Source organism: Vipera ursinii (genome assembly GCF_947247035.1).
Source record: "Vipera ursinii genome assembly, chromosome: 13".
Classification (NCBI taxonomy): Eukaryota; Metazoa; Chordata; class Lepidosauria; order Squamata; family Viperidae; genus Vipera; species Vipera ursinii.
In genome coordinates, this window is record NC_139526.1 from 13,423,352 (window position 1) to 13,424,937 (window position 1,586).

The window sequence follows — 1,586 nt, forward strand, 5'->3', positions numbered from 1 at the left end:
AGAAGAAGAAGAAGAAGAAGAAGAAGAAGAAGAAGAAGAAGAAGAAGAAGAAGAAGAAGAAGAAGAACAACAACAACAACAACAACAACAACAACAACGGGATCTTTGGTGCTTTCTGAGCTTGGTTATTTTCTTGCAGACGTTTCATTACCAAAGTAGGTAACATCATCAGTGCTAGAAGGGAATGCCGTTTGCAAAGGGGAGTAAGGAGAGAAGGAAGATGAGGTGGAGGAGAACTGAGGGGTCCCTGATGTTCTCTGAGCTTGTTTGTTTCCTTGCAGATGTTCCACGACCCAACTAGGTAACACCCTCAGTACTAGTAAGGGAGTGGGGTTTGTTCTCTGTTTATATCCCTGTGACCTGCCCTGTCAGTGTTGGTGGGTAATGAAACGTTGGCAAGGAAAAAAAAACAAAACACCTAAGCTCAGAGAACTCTCACCAGTCAGTTTCCTTAAATATTCCTTTTCGTATCTTTGCAGAATCTTTCCACTTCACCTCTGGCGGAACCACCACATTTCGTGGCACACATCAGGGCTACTCTGCTCTATCTAAGAGAACATCCGTTCCCCGACAAGACCCTTTTCCCCACGCAAAAGCCTCGCCTCTACAAAAAAAATGCGGAGGGCTTGTGGGAGAGAGTCTCTGGCCAGATCTGACCCAAAGCAGAGGAACCAGGAGCGCTCCGGAAGTGAAAAATCAAGGAAGATTGTCAAGAGACCTTCCCTTTGACACCCACATTAACCTGGTGAGCCCCACAAAGACATCGGGGAAAACCAGAGTGTGGCATTTATGGGGCGGTCTTCCGCTCCCCTCCCCCCCAAATATCCCGTGTTTTCCAAAACAGCCATCCAATTCAGTGCAAAATTAGGAAATCTTTTACACGTTTCATGGGGTTGGGTCCAAAGTTCTCAAGAACATAAAACGGGCCTCCGTATTATTACAAAGAAGGAGACAGAACCCAATTGTGGGTCCTCCCACCCTTGCTCCCTCAAGTTTTCTTGCTTTCATCATGTCTTCAGGACCGGCGTCAAAGTAGCCATTCTGCTTGCTTCGTCAGAGCCATGTCCTTGATAAAATGATCAGCTGGAGATGCACAGGACCATCCCATGTTGGAATGAAGCGTCCTGCACAGATGGTCCGTTTCAAGGCCCGACCCGTTCCAACATGAGGACGCATCCGGTAGGGCTAAAACATGACCTTGACACAAGGCGTTTCGGTGAAGACCTAAGACGATTTTGCTCCTCTCTGGAACTCTCTCAGTCGTGATGGGGGGGGGGCTTTCAAATGAAGCTAGACCTTGTTGGTGCCACATGAGAAGAAACTGCTCCAGACTAATAATAGATATTTGTGTTGAGGCTCCGAGCAACAGCTAAAGAATGTTGACCATGACCTTCTTCTCGGACTGAGGACCAAATGTATGCAAGCAAATATGTTGGGTGGGACTTGCCTACTACATACCTGTCCTCTGATGGAGACTTTGGATCTTAGTGCAGCTCAACGGGTTAAGTGTGTGTGTGTGTGTGTGTGTGTGTGTGTGTGTGTGTGTGTGTGTGTTTCTCCTCAACTCCTTTCTAAAGCTGCTTTTT

General features: G+C 47.0%; 1 protein-coding gene across 6 annotated transcripts in view; it reads left to right on the forward strand.

Moving 5' to 3' along the window:
- Positions 1–1,586, forward strand: part of NTAN1 (N-terminal asparagine amidase) — a 24,664-nt gene extending 23,078 nt beyond the window's left edge. For all 6 annotated transcript variants that reach the window (XM_083372829.1, XM_083372831.1, XM_083372832.1 and 3 more), the window contains one exon: positions 480–1,586. In XM_083372829.1, coding sequence (XP_083228955.1) covers positions 480–656 — 177 coding nt within the window. In that variant the 3' untranslated portion in view covers positions 657–1,586. The remainder of the gene's footprint in view (positions 1–479) is intronic.